General features: G+C 44.7%; 1 protein-coding gene across 4 annotated transcripts in view; it reads right to left on the reverse strand.

Moving 5' to 3' along the window:
- Nucleotides 1-24,272, reverse strand: part of rpgrip1l (RPGRIP1 like) — a 385,377-nt gene that overhangs the window by 83,055 nt on the left and 278,050 nt on the right. For all 4 annotated transcript variants that reach the window (XM_072518258.1, XM_072518259.1, XM_072518256.1 and 1 more), the window contains 2 exons: nt 9,877-10,009; nt 4,455-4,534 (listed from right to left, as the gene is read on the reverse strand). In XM_072518258.1, coding sequence (XP_072374359.1) covers nt 4,455-4,534; nt 9,877-10,009 — 213 coding nt within the window. The remainder of the gene's footprint in view (nt 1-4,454; nt 4,535-9,876; nt 10,010-24,272) is intronic.

Genomic DNA, 24,272 nt, shown 5'->3' on the forward strand with positions numbered 1-24,272 from the left:
TTATCTCTTCACTGCCTGCTTTCCCAACTATTTTAGTATCATCTGCAAATTTCGTTGTTACACTCTGTCCCTGCTTGCAGATCATTTGTATAAATTGCAAAAAGTTTAAGTCCGAGGGCTGACCCCTGTGGCACCCCGCCAGCCAGCGAAGGACACATTTATCCTGACCCTCTGCTCTCTGTCAGTCAGCCAATCTTCAATCCAATCTATTACTCTACCCCCAATCCCCTGCGATCTCACCTTCTGGATCAGTCTTTTATGTGGCACCTTAACAAACGCCTTCTGGAAATCTAGATATACCACATCCACTGGTTCTCCATTATCCACCATGTTGGTTTTGTCCTCAAAGAACTCAAACAAGTTTGTCAAGCATGATTTACCCTTCAAAAAACCATACCATACTTCAGTCATCTCCTCCTTAATGATTGATTCCAGCAACTTCCCCACCACAGAGGTCAAACTAACCGGTCTATAGTTTCCTGCTTTTTGCCTCTCTCCCTTTTCGAATACGGGGGTTACATTAGCGTGTTTCAAATCCACCGGGACCTTTCCAGAATCCAGGGAATTTTGAAATATCCTAACCAATGCATCCACTATCTGCGCTGCCACCTCCCTTAATACCCTTGGGTGCAGGCCATCAGGTCCTGGAGAATTATCTGCCCTTAAGTATTTTCAATACCATTTCCCTAGTGATGGTTATTGCACCAAGATCCTCTGTACTAACTGTAGTCTCTGGAAATTTTTTATTATCTTCTACCACGAACACAGAGACAAAATATTGGTTCAGTGCTTCCGCCATCTGTGTTCCCCATTATTTCCTCACCAGTATTGTCCTCTAAAGGGCCAACATGGACTGAATTAACATTAATGGTTTGAGCTCTCAGACTATTTTGTTCTGCAGTATAGTGAAATGTACAATGAAGTACAATGTACATCTGTTCTATCAGCACAACTTATACTCGTATAATGATCCAAAATAAAAAAATATTGATGCCAATCCCACTTTAATGGACTGCTTCCCATTACTTAAACAGAACCATGGCTCTATATCCTGAACAGAACAACTGTTGTTGCAGTCCTCTGTCTTTCAGGTATCCTGCGCAACATCTCATTTCCAAAAGTTCAGTTGAGGTTTTGGTGTCTGTATTCCAATTTGCATCAATTTATGAGGCTGCCCCCTGGTTTAGAAATGATTGGGATCTAAGTGAGTAATTAGGTTCAGATGGGAATTCAAAGTCCATCAAGATCATTTGGGAGGTTTCAGAGTTGAGTCCAGACTGGGTGATGTACTGTTGTTTCTTGTAAGAAGCTGCAGGCTGGACCAAGAACTGGAAAGTTGCTCCTTCACACCTCTTTCATAAGGACCAAAGATTTCAAAGCAGAAAATCTGATAGCCCAGTAAAGAATTCAGAGTCTCTGTACCAACTGCAGCAAATGTCTATCTTTTGTAAGAATATCGAGAGACAATCAGTCGATAAAAACACTTGCCAGACTATAAATCTTGTTAAGATTTACACTTTTGAAAACATTGACTCTGCATTAATCCAGGGATAAAATTCAGGTTTACCTTGTTCGAAATGGGGCAATATTTTTACAATAGACTCTGTTACTTTTTTTTTACTCTTTGAGTGGACAACAAAAATAAAATGAACTTCGGAAGAACTAAAGGTTTTTTTTTTAAACTAGCTTTAAAATTGGTAAAAGCTTCACAATTGAAAGATATGTTTGATTATCATTCTAATTATTCTGATTAGATAATAGCAAAAATGTTTAACACAATGTTGAATTAGGAATAAAATGTGTTAGCTTCCTCAAAGAAATGCATATTTTATGATTTTTGGAATCAGATAATGTTCCCAATAAATCATTGCAAAATCATTAATACATTGTTCGTAACTTCAATTTGAAAATATGGTGATCAGGTGCAAGTGTAGACTGTTTTTAAGTACTGCCAACAGAATTCAAATGTCTGTTTTTATATCTATTTCTGGGCCATGCACACAGCTTTTAATCAATGTATTATACATCAAATTGATAATCTTAACTTCTAATTATTCAAATACATTAAATATTCATAGATAACAGTCCAATTTTTTACATTTTCTTGACTTTCTTCTCCATTAATTATTATGCCTGGAAGCTTTTCAGAGGAGAAGCAGCCATCAGCTTGACTGAACTTGACAAGCTGGCACGGCCCAATTACACTGCTGCTCCAAAGAGCTTTGATGTAGTAGAAACGAAAAGAGATAGGGGCAAATTGTACAGCACATTATGTTAATGACTTGATTTAATACAAGCACTAAACTTTATGTAGACTGTTAAGGAAGATGCTAACACTAATTACGCCACTTTGGTGAGGAAAGGAGGGGACAAGCATTTCATTCTGACAAAGTGCAGCTCATAAATGTTGTAAATGAAATGAAGTAATCTGTGTTTAATTATACATCACAGGCAGCAAAAAGAGACAGGATCTATAGTGAAGCATGGTCTAGAAAACCTGTTAGATTTATTTTTTGATCAAAACATCTAAGAAATAGCTCTGAAGTGTGATATGCTGGTGGTATAATACTATCATTGGCAAGCCACTTTAATTACAACACTTAACGTGAAAACATACTTGCATTTAAAATACAATCTGGAATGCATTGCAAATTGCCATGTAATTACAGATCTGCTGAGTTACTGTGTAATTAGGAGGTCTGCTGGGTTCTACACCTTAAGCATTCCTGGAAATTTATATTTTTCATTATCTTGCAGTCAACAGGAGAACATGGTTTTTAATCCTATAATTACACTTACTATCTGACAGAATTTCAACTTTCAGTCTACCACCCTCTCCAGTCAACTAATAGTAGTTTGTTTTTATTATAATACTATATTTGTAGTGTCCACTTCAGCTCTGTATATATTACATTTGCCGAGTGAATTTAAAATTCAAAACAAATGAGTGTTACCATCCCTAAAATACAAATCACACGTGTAATTTTCTATTTTGTTATGGATAAAGACTTTAAAATTGGAAGTATATATCCAGTTCCTACTCAAAACAATACACTATACATCTCATAGGTTTTTACTTTGCTATGTAATTTCTTACTTTAAAATGTCATAAATTTAGATATTTTAGTGCACTGAACATGTAATTAAATATCCTGTGGATTCTTCTAGTTAAAAAGGCATCTGTGCCACTATTTGAAATTGGTGGTGACATTTTTATACCCCTCTGGAGACAGAGAAGTAGAGTGACAGCCAATCACCCATGGGCAATTGCTTAATGTAGCTGGTCACATAATGAGATGTTAGACGTACTTTACTTAAGGACTGGATGGGGATTGAAAGCCAAATCAGGAATGGTTATTGACTAAAGTAGCTGGTTATATTACCTAATGCTAGAAATGCAGGACGTGCAAGAGTCTAGAACATCATTGAAAAGGAATGGTTCAAATGACCTTCTGCACTTAGCCTTGATAAATGAATCAATCAGCTGTTTTCAATACAGACAACAAGCTTAGGTAGAGATACATTCTGTAACTGATAGCTCAATAAGCCATTAATGTATACAGAGAGCATCAGAGGTCATTTGTTGCGAGACCTTTTCAGCGATACTTCTCCAATTCAGCTATGAAATGCAGCACTTTCCGCAGTAAATTGTGCCTTTTAGCTTTCAGCTAGTGCCGAGCATCATTAACTGTCAAATGCAGGAATGTTGAGAGAACCATACCCATAATCAACTCAACTTCCAATGTAAGAAAATATAGTAGGAAGTGCTTACTTTACAAAATAAAAATGCATTTAAATTTCTAATCCTAATTTTCATTGAAAAATGAAACCTTTAATTTTGTTACTCCTCCAAACTAAGTCTGCACATCTTTGTAGCAGCAAACCTACTTCACACAAACAACAACAGAATTTGAACTAAAAATAAATCAGACTTTGTAATGTTGATAATCATGATTGGCAACTGACAACCATCAATCATTCTGTTACTCTTCATCCAACTTCTTAATTCAACGCGACTCAGATTAATCAAGTCCAGAAATGTCACTGCAAAACTGAAGGTACGACTGTACGCCAAGATAGGACTCTTCTTTTATTTTGAAAGCAGGCGCCAATTGTTGAAATAAAGGAGGATGCCAACAATAAGTGCACAGTCATTCAAAATGATAAACTACTTTCCTTGCGCTTTTCATTTGAATCTATTTTTCTGATTTTGTGTGCCTTGCATTTTGTCGTCATTATTTTTCCTTCCACCTGCCATTTTGTGTCAATCCACTTTTATTCCTTTTCTACTATTTGTTTCCCTTGACCAGCAATTAAGACGTAAAAAGGGTCAGTTATTTGATGACTAATAATCAGTACTGTATATTTCTCCTAAACATTATATCACCTTGCATTAAAATTGTTTTCTCTAGCTTCCAGAATCAAATTTCAAATCTCAAAATGAGTAGACAAACCTGCTTTATACGTGTTGACAGCCGGCCTGGTACAATGCAGTCATCACTGTCTGTTATTGATTCCTCAGCATCATCGTCAACTAAGAAAGAAATACATTTTCTGCTAAAAACAATAGACTGATGGCCTTTCAGACATTCATAGTAGGAACGGATGGCTACACAATATTGTGATAAAAATATAATCAACCAGTTAAATAACTTCATAAAAAGTTATGACTGACATAAATGACATATTTTATGACAATATTTAAAGAACATGCAAAAAACATGGATGGTAGTTAAGTATCTCAGTAAATCACAATTGATTTACAAACAATTTTTAGGTTTTGTATACCTGCCCCAAAAATGCCTCAAACATTAAGAGCTGCAGAAGGCACCAGCTTTCATTGCAACCTATGGTACAATTGATTGCATAGAGGCAAAAACTACAATAATCAATCAAAATGGGCAAAACCATCCAAAGTTAGCGACTTAAATCGGTTCTGCCGGATGGTTCCCAGTCAAGTGCAATTGTCCAGAGGAAGTAGCACCTCTGAACAATTGCCGGATAAACCCCCCAAAATTAGAATTGTACAGTGGTTACAAACATGGAAAAGCAAATTAAAAAACTGTTTCTATGTCTTATATGTGTACATTTATTGTAATAAAAAAGTTCTGTAATTCAACAAATATTCCAAGCCTTACCCTATTTTGTCATTTTTAATGAGAGCACCCACCCTCACCCACAGCCACCCACATTCTCATCCATAGCCACCCTCACCCACAGCCATCCTCACACACCCTTAATCTCACCCCCTCACCCCCTTACACTCTCTAGTGTTACACTGAATTATTACTTTTTAGTCTTTTTTGCAGTTAGTAAAGCATGTTGTATTTGTTTACCTTATATCAAAGTTTACTTTGGGCAAAAAATCTTTATTTTTCCTGTTCATCCACCTACAGATTAAGCTATTTTTCATATTTTCCCCTTAGAAATCCTCTTTTTTGCAGTTTTGAATCTGAACCTTGGCTTTCACCTTTCCATATCAAAATTTGTACAATTAATTATTTTTAAATTTTATCATTGACATTACTGGTTTCAGATTAGTATGCAAATTTAGTGCTGCTCTAATCACATAAAATGTATTGATACAAGCAACAAAAAATATTCACTGGATGAGAAATAATCAGTAAAAATAGATTCCCACCCATGAACTAGCTTCTTCCAGTAACCTGTAGTTTCTCTCCTATTATGTACTCTGTTACATCATTTTCATCACCCATGGGAAAGTTCCACGTGAGTGCTCCAAGATCCCAAAAGCAAAAGTTGTAAATCTCCAGATTAACAATCTATACTATTGTAATGACCTCCAATTAGCATTATTGGTTGGCCAATTGGAGTATGAGCTCCCTCAATGATAGCTCATTGAGGGGGCCCATATAAGCACCTGTGTAGGCTTTGTGAGGCAGTCTTAAGTTGACTGGAATGCTAGCAGCACGGTTTGGAATGGCTCTTGTATATAGTTATTGCAAATAAATACTGGTGTAATGATGGAACCCCTGCCTCCTATGGATTATTACAGTGGTGATGAGGTAAACAAAGAACCTTGTGGAGACCAGCTGCTGCACTCGGATGGTAAGCCTTGTTCTTTCAAAAATGCCGCTTTTTGGGAAGTTAGATGCATTCGACCCGACTATTGAGGCCTGGTCCCAGTATGTGGACAGAATGTGTTACTACTTCCAGGCCAATGAGATAATGGAGGATGGAAGGAAATGGGTTATACTGCTGTCGGCGTGCGGACCCTCCGCCTTCGCCATTATACGTAGTCTAACTTATCCCGATATGCTGGACATGATACCTTTCTAAGAATTAACAAAATTGGTGGAAGAGCACTATGACCCAAAACCACCCCTCATTTTGCGAAGGTTCTACACAATGAAGTGGGAAGACCGAGAGTCAGTCCCGAATTTCTTGACCTGCCTGAGAAGGCTGGCGGAAAAATGTGAGTTTGGCCCGACGCTAAATGAAATGCTTTGGGACTGGTTAGTGTGTGGCATAAACAACCTGACAATACAGAAGTGCCTGTTGGTGGAAACGCAGCTAGACTGCAGGCGGGTGTTACAGCTTGCACTGTCCCTAGAAAAGGCAGCAAGTGGGGTGCAGGAACTACAGGGCACACCAATGGAGGTAAATACCTGGGAGAGGGACTACCACAATGGGTCCAGCTACCAGATAGCCGCCCTCAGGAAAAGCCTGAGGAATAGAGGGCCAAAGGAAAAGCCCAGAACTGCCCCCAAGTCTGCTAGGACTAACTGGAGACAGAGGGAACTACTGGCTGAGGCTCCCCCAACAGAGAAGGACCGTTTCTGGCACCAGAGTGGGGTAACAGCGACAGAAACCCTAGAAGGAGATGGCAAAAGAGGAATAGCAGGTGGGGACGCAGGGAAGTACACAACCTAAATGCCCCATCCTCCTCCGAAGGGGAACAGTTATATAATATTGTGACAAAGAAAGCAGAACCTATTAAGATTACCCCACGGGTGAACGGTCGGCCGACAGTAATGGAAATAAACACTGGTGCGGCCGTATCAGTAATGGGAGTAGCAGCATTTATAAAAAAAAATAAAAAAATCAAAGATGGACTCCAGCCACTAACCCTAACAAAAACATCGACGAAACTTAATACCTACACGGGGGAACCCCTGGAGGTTCTAGGCACGACTCGTGTACCTGTGGAATATGAGAAACAATTGCTCAGATTACCATTGACTATAGATTTCAAGAATTTACAGTGCAGAAGGAGGCCATTCGGCCCATCGAGTCTGCACCTTGGAAAGCGCAACCTACCCAAGGTCCACAGCTCCACCTTAACCCCGCAACCTCACCCAACACTATGGGCAATTTTGGACACTAAGGGCAATTTAGCATGGCCAATCCACCTAACCTGCACATCTTTGGACTGTGGGAGGAAACCGGAGCACCCAGAGGAAACCCACGCAGACACTGGGAGAACGTGCAGACTCCGCACAGTGACCCAAGCCAGGAATCGAACCTGGGACCCTGGAGCTGTGAAGCAATTGTGCTAACCATAAGCCGTTATTAGGGTTATTAAAAGAAGACCAGTCAATACCCCTGATTGCATCAGCTAGAATCCAACGCTGGGCATTGCTACTGGCGGCGTATAGATACGTTCTGGAGCACAGACCGGGAACGTGAGTAGCAAATGCAGATGCTTTGAGCAGACTTCCCCCTCCCAGATACCTCCCCACTAATACCAAAAATAGAGGAGACAGTAATGACTCTAAATTTTTTGGACACCCTACCAGTGGATGCACAACATATTTGGTTGTGGACGCAAAAAGACCTAGCTTTAGCCAAGAAGAAGTATTTACTGCTAACAGGGGAACTGGAGACACCAGTGGAGCCCCATATGCACCCATACTGGAGCAGAAGGGACCAAATAACCGTAGAAGATGGTATCCTATTATGGGGAGCCCGGGTAATAGTCCCAGCTCAGGGCCGTCGGGCAATCTTAACCGAGTTACATCATGGACACCCAGGGGTGTCAAAAATGAAGATGCTAGCTCGAAGCTACGTTTGGTGGCCAGGATTGGACACAGACATAGCAGCCTTGGTAAGTCAGTGCCAGGAGTGCCAACAGGTGCAAAGAGTGCTACCAGCTGCGCCATTGCACCCGTGGGAATGGCCAGGCAGACCATGGACCTGTCTGCATATTGACCACGCCGGCCCTTTCATGGGCTCAATGTTTTTGGTGATAGTGGACGCCCACTCCAAATGGTTGGACGTCCACCGGGTAAACGCGGCAAGCACAGCATCGACAATTGAAAAGCTCAGGGCCTCGTTTGCAACACATGGACTTCCGGAGGTATTGGTGTCGGACAACGGAATGGCATTCACAAGTGGGGAATTTGGAAAATGCCGAAAGGGAAACTGAGTCCGCCACATCAAAACGGCCCCTTACCATCCAGCGTCGAACGGCCTGGCAGAGAGAGTGGTCCAGACACTAAAAGCGGGACTCGAGAAGCAGCCGGCAGCGTCAATGGACACAAAGCTCTCCCGCTGGCTGTTTGATTACAGGACCACACCGCATTCCACAACTGGCATACCGCCAGCTGAACTCTTAATGGGAAGGCGGCTGCGAACGAGGCAGAGTCTCCTTTTCCCAAATTTAACGGGGAAAGTGGAGAAACAACAGGAGGTCTAACGCAGGGGGCATGATAATAGTCGGCAGCAGAGACATTTCCAGGTGGGGGCACCGGTTTGGGTCAAGAATTATGGGAATGGACCAACGTGGGTCAAAGGCACGGTAGAGTCCCAAACAGGGCCCATATCATACGAAGTTTCGATAGGAGGTAAGGTGCTGAAGAAACACCTAGACCAAATAAGGGCAGCGGAACCACACCTGGAGGCAGGCGAAGCAGGGCCACCTCAAGCTGGGATAGCTCAGACGGGAAAGATGCCCCGAGCAATTTCTCCAGATCCAGTCGTCCGAGTCGGAGATGGACACGTTCGACAAGGCTGCCGCGACGCCTCTCCCAGAGGAGGAGGAAGTACAACTTCCAAGGAGGTCATCAAGGAAAAGACTGGCGCCTAATAAGGTACACCACACCCACGTCGGAGAATGACCCGGCGGATGACACGTGACAGACCCGGACAGGAGGAGCAGGAAGAAGCTGAGGAATGCCAGCTGGCAGGAATTCCTCGGATCTTTGGGGGGAGGGGTGTAATGACCTCCAATTGGCATTATTGGTTGGCCAATTGGAGTATGAGCTCCCTCAGTGATAGCTCATTGAGGGGGCCCATATAAGCACCTGTGTAGGCTTTGTGAGGCAGTGTTAAGTTGACTGGAATGCTAGCAGCACTGTTTGGAGCTGCTCTTGTATATAGTTATTGCAAATAAATACTAGTGTAGTGACGGAACCCCTGCCTCCTGTGGATTATTACAACTATTGAACCACGGCCTAATCAGAAATCCATTTCCTTCCAGCCCAATGGCACAGTATCATTGTGTCCCTTGAAATGTTTGAGCATCTCCTCTCCTTTATCTTATCAAAATCCTCAAACTTGGCAAGTTGCAAGTTCTTTATTTCTAGTTTTCCAGCTCTTTTTATGCATGTGTTAACTCACCGCCAGCTACATATGTTAGTAGTCTGCTCCACAAATCCACCACTCTGGAGGAAGATCAATTTATTATTAATCTGCGACTTGCATGTGGATTGATGATTTAAACCCCATGCCTTCTAGTTGGTGTTAGTAGCCCAAACCCACAACCTATAACAAAAATGACTAATCTATTGATTCCAAAGCCTTGGAGTATATATGCTACAAAAGAATTCCTTTATATCTACTCCATTACAATGCACAACATTGAGACAATTTTATGGAATCTTGCCAATAAGATTAATACATTAAGTTACTAACCTTGGCCAGGCTCTGTTTCATCTAGTTTTTCAGTTACTTCTGAAATATCTGAAGTCAGTTCTGCTGAAAATGCTGAGCTGTCCTCTTCACTTTCTGAAGCCTGTCCAATTTCCAACTCTGTGTCTGTGACAACCTGAGTATTTAAAACATGGTATTTAAGGCAGTTGCATTGGTTTTTTTTTTCCAAGAACATGATTTTGGCACTTAGTGCTAGCTGCGTCGAATGGAGCTTGGGAGTTAAGATAAGTGTGGGAGATTCAGAGAATCAATCTTAATCTATTGCCTTAAAATCTAGTCCTAATTGCTGGTAGTTCCTTGGTAAGATCGACTGTTTAGTCAGGTTAACTTGAAGGGTAGATATTTAAGTTTCTATCAGGCCTAATAAATTGAAAATCTAATTAAATAAAACAGGGATGCGATGTGTTGTAACTGCAGCATGTGAGAACTGGTGGACCCTAGTGTGGTTCATAGTGACCACATCATAGAAAGTGTTGGCTGCGCTGAGGACCCGGGTTCGAAACCCAGCCCTGGGTCACTGTCCATGTGGATTTTGCAAATTCTCCCCATGTCTGTGTGGGTTTCACCCCCACAATCCAAAGATGTGCAGGTTAGGTGGATTGGCCACACTAAATTGCCCCTTAATTGGAAAAAAAAATAATTGGGTACTCTAAATTTATTTTTAAAAAAGGGGGGGGAAAAAAGTGTTGGTTGCTTGAGGAGCTCCGGCTCAGAGTTAATGAGCTAGAGTCTGAGCTGCAGACATTGTTGCACACCAGGGAAGGGGAGAGTTACCTGGAAGCGGTGTTTCAGGAGGCAGTCACACCGCTTTCACACTACCTTGAATCTGGCCAGTGGTCAAGGACAGGAGGGTGTGACTATGAGTGAGCGATTCAAGAGGCAGCACTGCAGGAGCCTCGACTGCCTTTGTCCAACAAAGTTTGAGATTCTTGGTCCCCGTCTGGTCGAGAGCGGGGACTGTAGGGAGGATAAACAAACAGAAAAGGAGGTGGTGTAGCTTTGTTAGTAAAGGAAGGGATCAATGCTGTAGTGAGAAATTATATTGGCACTGGAGATCAAGACATGTAATCAAGCTGGGTAGAAATAGGAAAGGGAGTAATCTATAGATCCCCTTCATAGTAGTTTCGCTACTACAGTAGGACACAGTATAAACTGGGGCTGGTTTAGCCCAGTTGGCTGGACAGCTGGTTTGTGATGGAGCAAGGCGTGGGTTCATTTCTGTATTGGCTGAGATTATTCATGAAGGCCCACCTTATCAACCTTGCCCCTCGTTTGTTGTGGGGTGTGTGGTAGTCTGTGTATAGGTATTACGGTACCTGGTAATGCTGGAACACCATTGGTAGATATTGGTCAAGCTGTATGGTAGCTCCACCCTGCAAGGTGGGGTATAAGAACCTGTGCTGCCCTTCATTCTGAACCTGAAGCAGGCTTCATTCTGTACCTGAGCTGCTGGGGGAAACATCTAGCTTATTAAAGCCTTCAGTTGGACTACAACCTCGCTTTAGTGGTCATTGATCGTGCATCAATTTAATAAGCTAGATTTAAAAGGATGGAGCTCCGAATCACGCGGAGTGTCTGCAACTCCACCCCCACGCGGCCAACTCGGCGGCAATCTTCAAGCACTGGCTGGCGTGTTTTAAAGGATATCTCGGAACAGCCGAAAACGCACCCACGGGAGAACAGAAAAAATGCAAGCCCTGCACTCGTGGGTGAGCCTGGAAATTTACACCCTCATCGAGGACGCGGAAGACGTCGATGCAGCAATAGAGCTGCTAAAAGGACATTATGTTCGCCCAGTAAACCAGGTCTACGCCCGACATCTGCTAGCAACGAGGCGACAAATCCCTGGGGAATCGCTTGAAGAATTCTACCGTGCGCTCCTAGTGTTGGGGAGAAACTGCAGCTGCCAGCAAGTTTCGGCGAGCGACCACACACCTCTTGATCCGGGATGCTTTCGTGGCAGGTATGCTATCCTCCCAAATCCGCCAGCGATTGCTGGAAAAAGACACTCGGCCTCAAGGAGGTACGGGCCCTTGCAGGCTCCCTGGATGCTGCCTCCAGAAACGCCCACACTTGCGTTCCCGACCGCACAGCAGCCCCCTGGGCAGCCGACCCTGAGACATCCCCCATCCCACCACAAGCTTGTGCTGCAAGGCGGCCTGGTAACCCCGGGCGCTGCTACTTTTGCGGGCAGGCCAAGCACCCCCGTCAGCGCTGCCTGGCCTGCACATCCACTTGCAAGGGATGTGGTAAAAAGGGCCACTTCGTGGTGGTATGCCAGGCCCGTGCGGTCGCCGCGGTCTCCAGCGGCGAATGCGGACCGCCGCCACAAACCTCTCCACGGTCCCCGTGCGGCCAGCGGACGCCGCCATCTTGTCCCGTGGACGCCACGTTCGATGGATGGGCGCCGCCATTTTGTGTACCCCAGCCTTGTGCGACCAATTGGAGCCGCCATCTTCGCTGGACTCCCAGGACCCCAGCTCGGCTGACCGCACACCGCCCGAAGAGAACACTCAACTGCTGAGATTAACCTCTGACCCTCGATCAGTCCCATCCTCGAACACAACTGTAGCACAGTAGCATTGTAGAGAGCACAATTGCTTCACAGCTCCAGGGTCCCAGGTTCGATTCCGGCTTGGGTCGCTGTCTGTACGGAGTCTGCATGTCCTCCCTGTGAGCGTGGGTTTCCTCCGGGTGGTCCGGTTTCCTCCCACTGTCCAAAAATGTGCAGGTTAGGTGGATTGGCCATGATAAATTGCCCTTAGAGTTGGGTGGAGTTACTGGGTTATGGGGATAGGGTGGAGGTGTTGACCTTGGTTAGGGTGCTCTTTCCAAGAGCCGGTGCAGACTCGATGGGCCGAATGGCCTCCTTCTGCACTGTAAATTCTATGAAACTGCTACAACAGTACTAATCCACGGGCACGAGACGTCCTGCTTAATCGACTCTAGGAGCACTGAGCTTCATACATCCCGACACGGTAAGGAGCTGTTCTCTCCGCCCACCCCGTTAATCAAAAAATCTCCCTGGCCTCCGGTTCCCACTCAGTAGAGATAAAGGGGTTTTGTGTAGCAAACCTCACAGTCCAGGGAAGGGAGTTTAAAAATTACCAGCTCTACGTCCTTCCCCACCTCTGCGCGGCCACACTCCTAGGTTTAGACTTCCAGTGTAATCTCAAGTCTAACCTTCAAATTCGGCAGCCCTATTACCCCCCCCCCCCCCTCACTGTCTGCGGCCTCGCGACCCTCGAGGTCGATCCGCCTTCCCTGTTTGCGAACCTCACCCCGGATTGCAAACCCGTCGCCACCAGGAGCAAACGGTACAGTGCCCAGGATCGGATCTTTATTAGGTCAGAGGTCCAAAGGCTTCTGAGGGAAGGAGTCATTGAAGCTAGCAACAGTCCATGCTGAGGCGTTCAAAGGGACGGGAAGCCTTTTTCAGGTGTGCTTTCTCTGGCTGGTAGAAGTGCGGTTTGCACGCCGCGCAGATTTGGCAGTCCCTGGTGGCTGTCCTGACCTCCTTGATGGAGTAGGGCAGGTTGCGGGTCTTGATAAAGTGGGAAAAAGTGAGTGACCCCCGGGTGGCAGAGGTCCTCGTGGAGGGCTCGGAGGCGGTTCACTTGTGCGTTGGCACATGTGCCGCCGGACAGGGCATCAGGAGGCTCGTTTAGCTTCCCGGGACGATACAAGATCTCGTCGTTGTAGGTGGAGAGTTCTTCCACCACAAGGTCTTGTCGTTTTTTATCTTGCCCCGCTGTGCATTATCGAACATGAAAGCAACCGACCGTTGGTCAGTGAGTCCCTTTGAACGCCTCAGCATGGACTTCAAAGGCCCCCTCCACCGACCGAAACACTTACTTCCTGAACGTGATTGAGTAATCCCGGTTCCCATTCCCCATCCCCTGCCCCGACATGACCACAACCACCGTCATCAAGGCCCTCCATAGCATCTTTACGCTGTTCGGGTTCCCCGCTTACATACATAGTGATAGGGGGTCCTCCTTTTATGAGCAACAAACTGCGTCAATTCCTGCTCAGCAAGGGCATCGCCTCGAGCAGGAGGACCAGTTACAACCCCCGGGGTAACGGACAGGTAGAGAGGGAGAACGGAACGGTCTGGAAGACCGTCCTATTGGCCCTACGGTCCCGCTGGCAGGAAGTCCTCCCGGATGCCCTCCACTCCATCCGGTCACTGCTTTGTACCATAACCAATCAAACACCTTACGAACGTCTCCTTGTCTTCCCCAGGAAGTCCTCCTCTTGGACCTCGCTCCCGACCAGGCTGGCAGCTGGACCCATCCTGCTCCGAAAACACATGCGGGCGCACAAGTCGGACCCGTTGGTCGAGAGGGTCCATCTTCTCCATGCTAACCGCCAGTATGCCTACGTGGCGTACCCCGACGGCCGACAAGATACGGTCTCCCTACGAGACCTGGCACCCGCCGGAGCCCCATGCGCACCCCAGCCACCAGTCCGACCCTCCCCTCCCACCAGTGCACCTTACAGGAGGATCGGTCCTTCCGCCGGTCCCATCTAGTCCCCACCCAACCAACTATGCACCCCGCAGACGATCCCTTCCCAGGTCAACCGTTTTCCCTACCAGCGCCGTCTAGGGTGGCGAAGCTGCCACAGAGATAGAGGCCACCCCCCGGAGTCACAGACGCTCAAGCCTCCACCGTTTTCACCACCGAAGCTTCGACTATCACAGAGGACGACTAGGGCCCCCGATCGACTGATTGCTTCATTTTAAAGTGTATAGTTAATTATGGATCATAAATTGTAAATACTTACAAAACGCAGTATGGAGGTTATTACGGTACCTCCATAACTATAATTTCTACCACGTTACCATGTTGTAATATCAGGCCACCACCCCCACCGGACTCCTTTCTAACAGGGGGTGAATGTGGTAGTCTGTGTAGAGGTATTACGGTACCTGGTAATGCTGGAACACCATTGGTAGATATTGGTCAAGCTGTATGGAAGCTCCGCCCTGCAAGGTGGGGTATAAGAGCCTGTGCTACCCCAGCAGCCTTTATTCTGTAACTGAGCTACTGGGGAAATATCTAGCTTATTAAAGGCTTCCGTTGGACTACAACCTCGCTTTAGTGGTCATTGATCGTGCATCAGGGTGATTTTTCAGGTTACATCACCACCACTCAGCTCTCAAAGGGGAAAGCAGCTTATGATCATCTGGGACTATGGGGACTTTACTTACAGTATAAACCAGGAAATATTGTGGCATATAAGGTACAACAATAATCATGGGTGATTTTAATATACACACAGTCTGGATTAATCAAATTGACAAAGGTAGCCTTAAGGGAGAGTTCATAGAGTGTATTAGAGATTGTTTCTTGGACCAATATACTGTTGAACCAAGAAAGGAGCAGGCTATTTTGGATTTATTATTGTTTAATGAGATGGGATTAAGTAATGATCTTGTAGTAAAGCATCCTCTAGGGAAGAGTGAACATTGAATGCTTGAATTTAAAATTCAGTTTGAGGGCAATAAACTGGAGTTCCACACTTGTGTTCTGGTGTTAAACCAAGGTAATTACATAGGTATGAGGACAGTTTTAGCCCTAGTGGACTGGGTGGAAAGACTGAAAGGTCGATGAGAAGTGGCAGTTGCTCAAGGAGGTATTCAACTCCTCCCAACTAAAAGATTATAAGAGGGGGAAAGTGCCTCTGTAGCTAAGCAAGGAGGCCAAGGATAACATAAAGGCAAAAACTAAGGAATACCATATTGTAAAGGTCAGTGGCAAGCTGGAGGATTGGGAAACTTAATTTAAAAAAAAAAAAAAAAAAAAAAAAAATTAGAATACCCAATTTTATTTTCCAATTAGGGGGCAATTTAGCGTGGCCAATTGACCTACCCTGCATATCTTTTTGGGTTGTGAGACCCATGCAGGCACGGGGAGAATGTGCAAAATCCACATGGACAGAGACCAGGGGCCAGGATCTAATCTGGGTCCTCGGTGCCGTGAAGGATTCAAAAACTTTTAAAGATGAACAAAGGATTACTAAAAAAGTAATAAAGAGCAAAGGTAAATTATGAAAGAAATTTAACTCCACATATAAAAACTAATTGAAAAATATTCAACACAAGAAAGGGGAGTTAATAATGGGGAACACACAGGGCAAAAACACAATCAATATTTTACCTCCGTTTTCACGGTGAAGGACATCTATAGCCATCCCAATAGTAACGGATAATGCAGAATTGTTGAAGAGGAGTAACTTAAAATAAGCACCATCGTTGGAGAAGAAGTACTGAGGAAACTAATGGGACTAAAAGGCAGACCAGTCCCCAGGGCCTGATTGCCTACATCCGAGGGTCTTAAACAAAGTGGCAGAAGAGGTAGTAGAGGTATTGGTTATTCAACTCCAAAATTCCCTGGATTCTGGAAAGGTTGTCGGAGATTGGAAAAACAGGCTAATGTAATGCCCTTGTTCCAAAAGTGAGAAAGGCAGAAAGTAGGAAACTATAGACCAGTTAGTTTAATGTTGATCATTCGGAAATTGTTATAATCCACTCTTAGGGAAGTAGTAACAGGATATTTGGAAAATCAACACGCAATCCATCAGTCAGCCAGCCTTATGCAGGGTAAATCGTGTTTGACTAATTTGCTAGCGTTCTTTGAGGATGTAAAAAAAACAAAGCGGTTATTGGCCATCCTGTAGATGTAGTGTGTCAGAAGGCATTTGTTATGGTGCTGCACAAAAGGTTACTACACCAGGTAAGATCTTAAGGGGTTGAAGGTAATAGATTAGCTTAGACTGAGGATTGGCTAACCAACAGAAAGCAGACAGTGGGGATAAATGGGTCTCCATTCTGGTTGGCAAGCTGTAACTAGTGGTGTGCCACAGCGTTTTCTCCTCAGGCCCCAACTATTTACAATCTATATTAATGACTTGAATGCCAGGATAGAATGCAGATGACACTAAAATATTGGGAAAGCAAGTTGCAATGAGGAAATAAAAAATTACAAATGGGTATGGATGGGTTGTGAGTGAGGCAAAATTTGGCAGATGGAATTTATTGTGGATAAGAGTGAGGTTCCCCATTTGGTCAGAGGAATAAAAGGTTAACCTATTATCTGAATGAAGTTAAATTTCAGGTGCAGAGGGATCTGGATGTACTTGTGCATGAATTGCAGAAAGTTCGTATGCAGATACAGCAAGTAATAAAGAAGGCAAATGGAATTTTGCATTCATTTTAACGGGATAGAGTAAAGAAGTAGGGAAGTGCAGTTGCAACTGTTTAGGGCATTGGAGGAGGAAATTGCTGAGGCCTTGACAGAAATCTTTGGATCCTCAGTTTTCAGGTGATCAGGTGATATCCCGGAGGACTGGAGAATAGCCATTGTTGTTCCTTTGTTTAAGAAGGGTAGCAAGGATAATCCAGGGAAATACAGGCCGGTGAGCCTTACTTCAGTGGTAGGGAAATTACTGGAGAGAATTCTTCGAGACCGGATCTACTCCCATTTGGAAGCAAATGGATGTATTAGTGAGAGGCAGCATGGTTTTGTGAAGGGGAGGTCGTGTCTCACTAACTTGATAGAGTTTTTCGAAGAGGTCACTAGGATGGTTGATGCTGCTAGGGCAGTGGATGTGTCTATATGGACTTCAGTAAGGCCTCTGACAAGGTCCTGCATGGTAGACTGGTACAAAAGGTGAAGTCACACGGGATCAGGTGTGAGCTGGCAAGGTGGATACAGAACTGGCTAGGTCATAGAAGGCAGAGAGTAGTAATGGAAGGATGCTTTTCTAATTGGAGGGCTGTGACCAGTGGTGTTCCACAGGGATCAGTGCTGGGACCTTTGCTCTTTGTAGTGTATATATAAATGATTTGGAGGAAAATGTAACTGGTCTGATCAGTAAGTTTGCAGACGACACAAAGGTTGGTGGAATTGCGGATAGCGATGAGGACTGTCAGAGGATACAGCAGGATTTAGATTGTTTGGAGACTTGGGCGGAGAGATGGCAGATGGAGTTTAATGCGGACAAATGTGAGGTAATGCATTTTGGAAGGTCTAATGCAGGTAGGGAATATACAGTGAATGGTAGAACCCTCAAGAGTATTGCAAGTCAGAGAGATTGAGGTGTACAGGTCCACAGGTCATTGAAAGGGGCAACACAGGTGGAGAAGGTAGTCAAGAAGGCATACGGCATGCTTGCCTTCATTGGCCAGGGCATTGAATATGAGAATTGGCAAGTGATGTTGCAGCTGTACAGAACCTTAGTTAGGCCACACTTGGAGTATAGTGTTCAATTCTGGTCGCTACACCACCAGAAGGATGTGGAGGCTTTAGAGAGGGTGCAGAAGAGATTTACCAGAATGTTGCCTGGTATGGAGGGCATTAGCTATGAGGAGCGGTTGAATAAACTCGGTTTGTTCTCACTGGAACGACTGAGGTTGAGGGGCGACCTGATAGAGGTCTACAAAATTGAGAGGGGCATAGACAGAGTGGATAGTCAGAGGCTTTTCCCCAGGGTAGAGGGGTCAATTACTAGGGGGCATAGGTTTAAGGTGAGAGGGACAAGGTTTAGAGTAGATGTACGAGGCAAGTTTTTTACGCAGAGGGTAGGTGGGTGCCTGGAACTCGCTACCGGAGGAGGTGGTGGAAGCAGGGACGATAGTGACATTTAAGGGGCATCTTGACAAATACATGTATAGGGATGGGAATAAAGGGATACGGACCCAGGAAGTGCAGAAGATTGTAGTTTAGTCCGGCAGCATGGTCAGCAGGGGCTTGGAGGGCCGAAGGGCCTGTTCCTGTGCTGTAATTTTCTTTGTTCTTTGTTTGTTCTTTGGTGAGACCGCATCTGCAGTACTGCATTCAATTTTGGTCTGCTTACTTGAGGAAGGATGCAAATACATTAGAAGTGGTTCAGAGAAGGTTCACTAAATTGATTCCAGGAATGAAGGACTTGCCTTATGAAGCAAGAATGAGCCTATACTCCCTGGAGTTTAAAAGAGGAGATCTAATTGAGGTATATAAGACGCTCACAGGGAAAAGGGTAAGCGAGAGCCCAAAGCTTTAGGCTAAGGGGTGGCAGATTTAAAATAGAAATGAGAAGGGATTACTTCACTCATACTTCACTCAGGCGTGATTCTGTGGAATTCTCTACTCCAGAGTGCAGTGGATGCCGGAACACTAAACAAATTTACGGAGGAGATGGAAAGGGTTTTAATTAATAGCGGGATGAAGGATGTGGGGAGTAGGCAAGAAGGTGGAGATGAGGCAGAGATGAGATCAGCCATGATCGTATTGAATGGTGGAGTATGCTCGAGGGGATGAAATGCCTACTGAAGCTCTTAAGTTTGTATGCTCTTGTTCTAAAGTACAGTAAAAACTGGATTCTAATTTGAAATTCAACATAACATTAAGTAATTATTTAGTTGGTGCAATGCACAGTTTTTCTCCACTAAAACCCATATAAAGACAAAACAAAATTAAAAATCAAATGTACTATATGTAAGAAAAAGAAACATCTCTGTCACAAAAAAGAAGTTTCAGAATAATTTACTCTGCATGCTGCAGCACAGAGGGACCCGAGTGTCCTCATACATTTATCACAAACAGTTACAGTAAGCCATGGGGTACAGGTCTCTGGCACAGAGTCTGTCCCTGTTGCTCAGAAGGGAAGGGGGGAGAGGAGTAGAGCATTAGTCATTGGAGACTCCATAGTTAGGGGGATAGATAGGAGATTCTGTGGGAACGAGAGACTCTGGGTTGGTGTTGCCTCCCAGGTGCCAGGGTGTGTGATGTCTCTGATCGTGTTTTCGGGATCCTTAAGGGGGAGGGGGAGCAGCCCCAAGTCGTGGTCCACATAGGTACCAACGACATAGGTAGGAAAAGGGATAGGGATGGAAGGTAGGAATTCAGGGAGCTAGGGTGGAAACTTAGATCTAGGACAAAGAGTTATTATCTCTGGGTTGTTACCCGTGCCACGTGATAGCGAGACGAGGAATAGGGAGAGAGAGGAGTTGAACACGTGGCTACAGGAATGGTGCAGGAGGGAGGTTTTCAGATTTCTGGATAATTGGGGCTCATTCTGGTGTCGGTGGGACCTCTACACCTGGACCAGAGGGGTACCAATATCCTGGGGGGAAATTTACTAATGCTCTTTGGGAGGGTTTAAACTAGTTCAGGGGCTTGGGAACCTGAATTGTAGCTCCAGTATACAGGAGGTTGACAGTAGTGAGGTCATGAGTAAGGTTTCAAAGTTGCAGGAGTGTACCGGCAGGCAGGAAGGTGGTTTAAAATGTGTCTTCTTCAATGCCAGGAGCATCCGGAATAAGGTGGGTGAACTTGCGGCCTGGGTTGGTACCTGGGACTTCGATGCTGTGGCCATTTCGGAGACATGGATAGAGCAGGGACAGGAATGGTTGTTGCAGGTGCCAGGGTTTAGATATTTCAGTAAGCTCCGGAAAGGTGGTAAAGGAGGGGGAGGGGTGGCATTGTTAGTCAAGGACAGTATTACGGTGGCAGAAAGAACGTTTGATGAGGACTCTTCTACTGAGGTAGTATGGGCTGAGGTTAGAAACCAGAAAGGAGAGGTCACCCTGTTAGGGGTTTTCTATAGGCCTCCGAATAGTTCCAGAGATGTAGAGGAAAGGATTGCAAAGATGATTCTTGATAAGAGCGAAAGCAACAGGGTAGTTGTTATGGGGGACTTAACTTTCCAAATATTGACTGGAAACACTATAGTTTGAGTACTTTAGATGGGTCCAATGTGTGCAGGAGGGTTTCCTGACACAGTATGTAGATAGGCCAACGAGAGGCGAGGCCATATTGGATTTGGTACTGGGTAATGAACCAGGACTGGTGTTGGATTTGGAGGTAGGTGAGCACTTTGGTGATAGTGACCACAATTCGATTAAGTTTACTTTAGTGATGGAAAGGGATAGGTATCTACCGCAGGGCAAGAGCTATATCTGGGGGAAAGGCAATTATGATGTGATGAGGCAAGACTTAGGATGCATCGGATGGAGAGGAAAACTGCAGGGGATGGGCACAATGGAGCTTGTTCAAGGAACAGCTACTGCGTGTCCTTGATAAGTATGTACCTGTCAGGCAGGGAGGAAGTGGTCGAGCAAGGGAACCGTGGTTTACTAATGCAGTCGAAACACTTGTCAAGAGGAAGAAGGAGGCTTATGTAAAGATGAGACATGAAGGTTCAGTTAGGGCGCTCAAGTTAGCTAGGAAGGGCCTAAAGAGAGAGCTAAGAAGAGCCAGGAGGGGACATGAGAAGTCTTTGGCAGGTAGGATCAAGGATAACCCTAAAGTTTTCTATAGATATGTCAGGAATAAAAGAATGACTAGGGTAAGAGTAGGGCCAGTCAAGGACAGTAGTGGGAAGTTGTGCTTGGAGTCAGAGGAGATTGGAGAGGTGCTAAATTAATATTTTGTCAGTATTCATACAGGAAAAAGACAATGTTGTCGAGGAGAATACTGAGATTCAGGCTACTAGACTAGAAGGGCTTGAGGTTCATAAGGAGGAGGTGTTATCCATTTTCACACTTTCCAGAATTGCTAAGTCCCCTGGGCCGGATGGGATTATCCTAGGATTCTCTGGGAAGCTAGGGAGGAGAATGCTGAGCCTTTGGCTTTGATCTTTGTCTACAGAAATAGTGCCAGAAGACTGGAGGATAGCAAATGTTGTCCCCTTGTTCAAGAAGGGGATTAGAGACAACCCCGGTAACTATAGACCAGTGAGCCTTACTTCGATTGTGGGCAAAATCTTGGAAAGGTTTATAAGGAATAGGATGTATAATCATCTGGAAAGGAATAATTTGAATAGAGATATTCAACACGGTTTTGTGAAGGGTAGGTCGTGCCTCACAAACCTTATTGAGTTCTTTGAGGAGGTGACCAAACAGGTGGATGAGGGTAAAGCAGTTGATGTGGTGTATATGGATTTCAGTAAAGCGTTTGATAAGGTTCCCCACGGTAGGCTACTGCAGAAAATATGGAGGCATCGGATTCTGGGTGATTTAGCAGTTTGGATCAGAAATTGGCTTGCTGGAAGAAGACAAAGGGTGGTGGTTGATGGGAAATGTTCATACTGGAGTCCAGTTACTAGTGGTGTACTACAAGGATCTGTTTTGGGGCCACTGCTGTTTGTCATTTTTATAAATGACCTGGAGGAGGGTGTAGAAGAATGGGTGAGTAAATTTGCAGATGACACTAAAGTCGGTGGAGTTGTGGACAGTGCGGAAGGATGTTACAAGTTACAGAGGGACATAGATAAGCTGCAGCGCTGGGCTGAGAGGTGGCAAATGGAGTTTAATGCAGAAAAGTGTGAGGTGATTCATTTTGGAAGGAATAACAGGAAGACCGAGTACTGGGCTAATGGTAAGATTCTTGGTAGTGTGGATGAGCAGAGAGATCTCGGTGTCTATGTACATAGATCCCTGAAAGTTGCCACCCAGGTTGAGAGGGTTGTTAAGAAGGTGTACGGTGTTAGCTTTTATTGGTAGAGGGATTGAGTTTCGGAGCCATGAGGTCATGTTGCAGCTGTACAAAACTCTGGTGCGGCCGCATTTGGAGTATTGCGTGCAATTCTGGTCGCTGCATTATAGGAAGGATGTGGAAGCATTGGAAAGGGTGCAGAGGAGATTTACCAGAATGTTGCCTGGTATGGAAGGAAGATCTTTTGAGGAAAGGCTGAGGGACTTGAGGCTGTTTTCGTTAGAGAGAAGAAGGTTAAGAGGTGACTTAATTGAGGCATACAAGATGATCAGAGGATTGGATAGGGTGGACAGTGAGAGCCTTTTTCCTCGGATAGTGATGTCCAGCACGAGGGGACATAGCTTTAAATTGAGGGGAAATAGGTATAGGACATATGTCAGAGGTAGGTTCTTTATTCAGAGTAGTAAGGGCGTGGAATGCCCTGCCTGCAACAGTAGTGGACTCGCCAACACATAGCGCATTCAAATGGTCATTGGATAGACTTATGGACAATAAGGGAATAGTGTAGATGGGCTTTAGAGTGGTTTCACAGGTCGGCGCAACATCGAGGGCCGAAGGGCCTGTACTGCGCAACTTAGAGTACATTTTTGCTGGATATGAGTCACATGATGTGTATTCATGTGTTTGCATGGGCTTTGAGCAGATCACCACCTTGATTGTATGAGCAACAACCTCATGCTTTACAAGAATCCCAAATGTGGGCACCTCTACCTTTTCTATTTGCGGCAACAAAGAAATATAACAGTTAGCATGCAGGTACAGCAAGTAATTAGGTAGGCAAGTGAAATGTTGGCCTTTATTGCAAGGGGATGGAATATTAAAGTTGGGAGGTCTTACTTCAACTGGTGCAGTTTTGGTCTCCTTGGAAGGTGGTTCAGGGAAGATTCACTATGTTGACTCCTGGGATAAAGGGTTTGTCTTGTGATTAGTAAATTAAGCAGGTTGAGCCTATCCTCATTGGAGTTCAGAGTGAGTGGTGATCTCATTGAAACATAAGATTCTGAGAGGGTGTGATTGCTGAGAGGATGTTTCCCATTGTGGGGGCACTGTATAAGAATAAGGGGTCACACATTTAAACTGAGATGAGGAAACATTTCTTATTGGGGATTGTCAGTCATTGAAATTCTCTTCCACAGAGAATGGTGGAGGCTGGGTCATTGAATACATTCAAGGCTGAGTTGAACAAGGGAGTTGAGAATTATTGGGGGCTAGGCAGGAAAGTGGAGGTAAGGTCACAATCAGATCAGCCTTGATCTTACTGAATGTTGGAACAGGCTCGAGGGACCAAATGATCTACCCTGCTCCTATTTCTTATGCTGGAGGTGGTTCTCAAAGTCTAATCAATGACAACTGTCGCTCAACAATGTTCCACAACCAATGTTGCTGCCACTCCAGAAACACCTTGTAGGGGCATTGGGAGAGGGAAAGCTATATAAGATAGGAACTAAAGAAAGCATAGGGCTGATTTAGTTTATTATTGTGCGCATTATGTAATGATTTAAATAATACATTTGGTTTGGAATGTGCACTTCCTGGTTCTTGTGCACTTCCTGGTTCTTCCTATGTGTTGACAGGAAGATCAGTGATAGAGGAAAGGTAAACAGCATGGAACAGTTAGTGAAAGGAAACATGTGGTTGTGACTACTGGTATCACTAATTAATTTATTTGATCATGTAGAGAGTGGGTAAAAAGGGCTGTCTATATTCTAGCCTCTTTCTGCTCCTCCACTTCCTGTTGCACTTCCTTCCCCCTACTCTTTTATTCCCTTCCTCTTGTGTTTCAACTCCTCAGGTTCGGGTCTCATACTGTCTGGGTTGTGTAGTATGCTGCATTGCATCATGAATCTTGAAACAGCTCAGCTGAGCACTTTAAGGAGTGGTCCAGGCAGTAGAAGC

Source organism: Scyliorhinus torazame, chromosome 10 (genome assembly GCF_047496885.1).
Source record: "Scyliorhinus torazame isolate Kashiwa2021f chromosome 10, sScyTor2.1, whole genome shotgun sequence".
In the NCBI taxonomy this organism is placed as follows: domain Eukaryota; kingdom Metazoa; phylum Chordata; class Chondrichthyes; order Carcharhiniformes; family Scyliorhinidae; genus Scyliorhinus; species Scyliorhinus torazame.